The following is a 2,763-nucleotide window of genomic DNA, read 5'->3' on the forward strand; positions in this document are numbered from 1 at the left end:
TCCTACGATAACTTTGTTTGAAAAAGGATGTCTACCAATAGATACTTGATCTTGATCCTTTTGCATTCTCATTTATCCCGAGCATTGTCTTGAGAGCTATGTTGTGTGTCCCTGCTTGGATCCAAGAAGGAAGATCCTTTGAATTGGTTTGAGCAATCCTTGACTAAGAAAGTTGGATCTGATTGTTTGAATTCCTTTTGGAAAGACCCTTAGCTTGGTAGTACCCCCTTATGGTCAGGTTTAAGATACTTTTCTCCATCTTTCAAATTCAAGATGGGACTGTGGGAGAGGTAGGGAGGATGGATCATGGGTCAATCATTTGGGACCTTAAATGGAGACATTCGTTATTTGTTCATGAAAAACCTATAGTTGACGAGTTTTTTCAACTGTTTAAGAGGTTCACCTTTTCTATGGAGAATAATAGGTGGATGTGGAGGCATGCTAGAGATGACTCTTTCTCGATGGTCTCAGTTTATCAAGCCATAACTAGTAGTAGTCTTACTTCTGATGAGACTGTAGAGATTGTGGTTCTAACTCCTTCTGCTATTTGGGAAAGTTGGGGCCCCTTTAAGGTGATGGTTTTTTCTTGGAAACTTCTACGAGATAAATTTTCTTCTAAGAAAAATCTATTTAAGCAAAATGTTATTACTGTTTAAGAGGGGACTTCTTGTACTTTTTGTGGGGATCATTTTGAGTTTGCCTCCCATTTGTTTGTATCTTGCCATTCCTAAGGATCTTAGTCTTGTTTTAAAGTTTTTTACTCCTTAGATCCTAGGGCTAAGATGAGGGGCATGTTTATTTTGATTTGACATGATGTGGTGTGGACTATTTGGTCTGCTCGTAATGATAAGATTTTTATTGGTGAGTCAAAAATACGAAAGAGTTGGAGGATAAAAGTATACTTTTGACTTGGAGTTATTTCCATCATAAATCTCAGATGAACTATTTATCCTTCAACGATTGACTTCAAAATCATATCTTATATCTTATATAATAGCGGATTGAGATTCTTGACCTACCTCTCTAATTTTATGTTGTTGTCGTTATTTCCCTTGAAGATCTGATTTGTTTTGGATGATTCTATTGTCTCAGTTCTAACATATCGTATATGGGTGGTGTTTTTTTATGGGATTGGAGTGAGATTTCCTTCTTTTAATTTTATTTCTACTTGTTGATTTGGTTATGGATTATTATAGTGCACTTTTGTCTATTTTCTTTTGTTAAGGCTCTTTTTATTTTCTTAAAAATTGTGTCTATTTTTTCCATCTATTTTTGTCTGAACTTTAACTCATTTATTAATAAATTATTTTATCAATTAAAAAAATGGAACCTTAAATCTCCCCTACTTTAATCCTATCTCATTTAATATACATGCATGCAAATCTATAACATAAATTGATAAAATGAAAGTCAAAACATTAAAGATTCATTTGTTTTGTAGTGTAACACACAAAATTTCGACAAATGTATCATAGCTAGTGCAATTACACCTAACTTTAACTATAGTTTAATCAAGTGTTCATAATTCATATAGCAAATAGGAAAAGTATTATGGTGCCACTTAGCATCATGAGATTAAGATGTAATGGCCGGAGAAAAATCTATATCAATCAAACACCTCTTCACCAAAGTAATTCCTCTTCAATCTATAATTAACTCTCTCATTTACATTCATACATTATAAAAAAACTATGACGGACAAGAACCTTATCCACCCTCAAGCCAAGTCCACCACCAACGGCGGCGCAGCCGCCGTTAAGCCTTCATTCCCGGCAACAAAAGCGCAACTCTACGGCGCATCCCGCCCAACCTACCGTCCTCAAACCCACCACCGTCCCCGTAGCAACCGTAATTGGTGTTGCACCATTTGTTGCTGGCTTATCCTCATCCTCATCTTCATCCTCCTCCTCCTCGGCGCCGCTGGCACCGTCGTTTACCTCCTCTACCACCCTCAACGTCCGTCCTTTTCCGTCACCTCCCTTAAACTCACCTCCTCTGAATTTGACCTCACTCTTTCCACCACAAACCCAAACGACAAAATCACATTTTCTTACCAACCAATCTCTGTCTCTCTCCTCGCCGACGAACTCGACGTTGGTGATGGCGTTATTCCGTCGTTTGAACATGGAACGAAGAACACTACGATGCTGAAAGCTTTGGTTGAGAGAAGGAGTGTGAAGAAGAAATCATTGGAGCTGAAAATGAAGATGGAGACTAAGGTAGAGGCTAAGATGTGGGTTTTTAAAACGCCACGTGTGGGAATCAGTGTGTTGTGCGACGGCATTGATGTTGCCGGCGAGAAAGCGGCGACGGCGGATGAGAAGTGTGCGGTGGATGTGAGGTTCAAGGTATGGAAATGGACTCTTGGGTGATCGGTACAAGTAAATTTCAAATTCCAGACACGTACGTGTGATGTTTGATTTCATGATGTTGTTTTTTTGGTTTTGTTTTTTTCCCTCTCTTTCAATCAGACTCTTATTATTAATATTTATTAATATTAGTAATAATCAATTGTCCTTTCTTATATTGTTTTTTATTGTAATTCTAATATTCATTTGGTATGTTTTCTGAATTTTATTTGTAATCGTAGAACTAGAGGTGTCAATTTAAGGGGCCAATTAATTTGGGCCCCAGCCCCAATATTAAGAGGGCCTAAAAAAGTTTAACAATAGTAAGCCCTCAAATACATAGGGCCTAAAGTTAGAAGGCCCTAAAATTTAAAAGGGGGCCATAAGGCCCAAATAAAATTAAAAATCATAATTA

At 37.4% G+C, this 2,763-nt stretch overlaps 2 protein-coding genes across 2 annotated transcripts; both read left to right on the forward strand.

Moving 5' to 3' along the window:
* The first annotated feature begins 230 nt into the window (after positions 1–230).
* Positions 231–656, forward strand: LOC131623289 (uncharacterized). The gene has a single exon (XM_058894289.1). The coding sequence runs from the start codon at positions 231–233 to the stop codon at positions 654–656; it is 426 nt and encodes a 141-aa protein (XP_058750272.1).
* A 912-nt stretch (positions 657–1,568) lies between these two features.
* On the forward strand, positions 1,569–2,554 carry LOC131623256 (NDR1/HIN1-like protein 13). Its single transcript, XM_058894252.1, has one exon. The coding sequence runs from the start codon at positions 1,692–1,694 to the stop codon at positions 2,370–2,372; it is 681 nt and encodes a 226-aa protein (XP_058750235.1). The 5' UTR covers positions 1,569–1,691; the 3' UTR covers positions 2,373–2,554.
* The last annotated feature ends 209 nt before the right edge of the window (positions 2,555–2,763 follow it).

The sequence above is a fragment of the Vicia villosa genome, unplaced genomic scaffold (genome assembly GCF_029867415.1).
Source record: "Vicia villosa cultivar HV-30 ecotype Madison, WI unplaced genomic scaffold, Vvil1.0 ctg.000060F_1_1, whole genome shotgun sequence".
NCBI classification, from domain to species: domain Eukaryota; kingdom Viridiplantae; phylum Streptophyta; class Magnoliopsida; order Fabales; family Fabaceae; genus Vicia; species Vicia villosa.

What these genes read in the sequence shown, in the direction of transcription:
- LOC131623256 (XM_058894252.1), top strand. Translation starts at nt 1,692, where the DNA reads ATGACGGACAAGAACCTTATCCACCCTCAAGCCAAGTCCACCACCAAC.
- LOC131623289 (XM_058894289.1), top strand. Translation starts at nt 231, where the DNA reads ATGGTCAGGTTTAAGATACTTTTCTCCATCTTTCAAATTCAAGATGGG.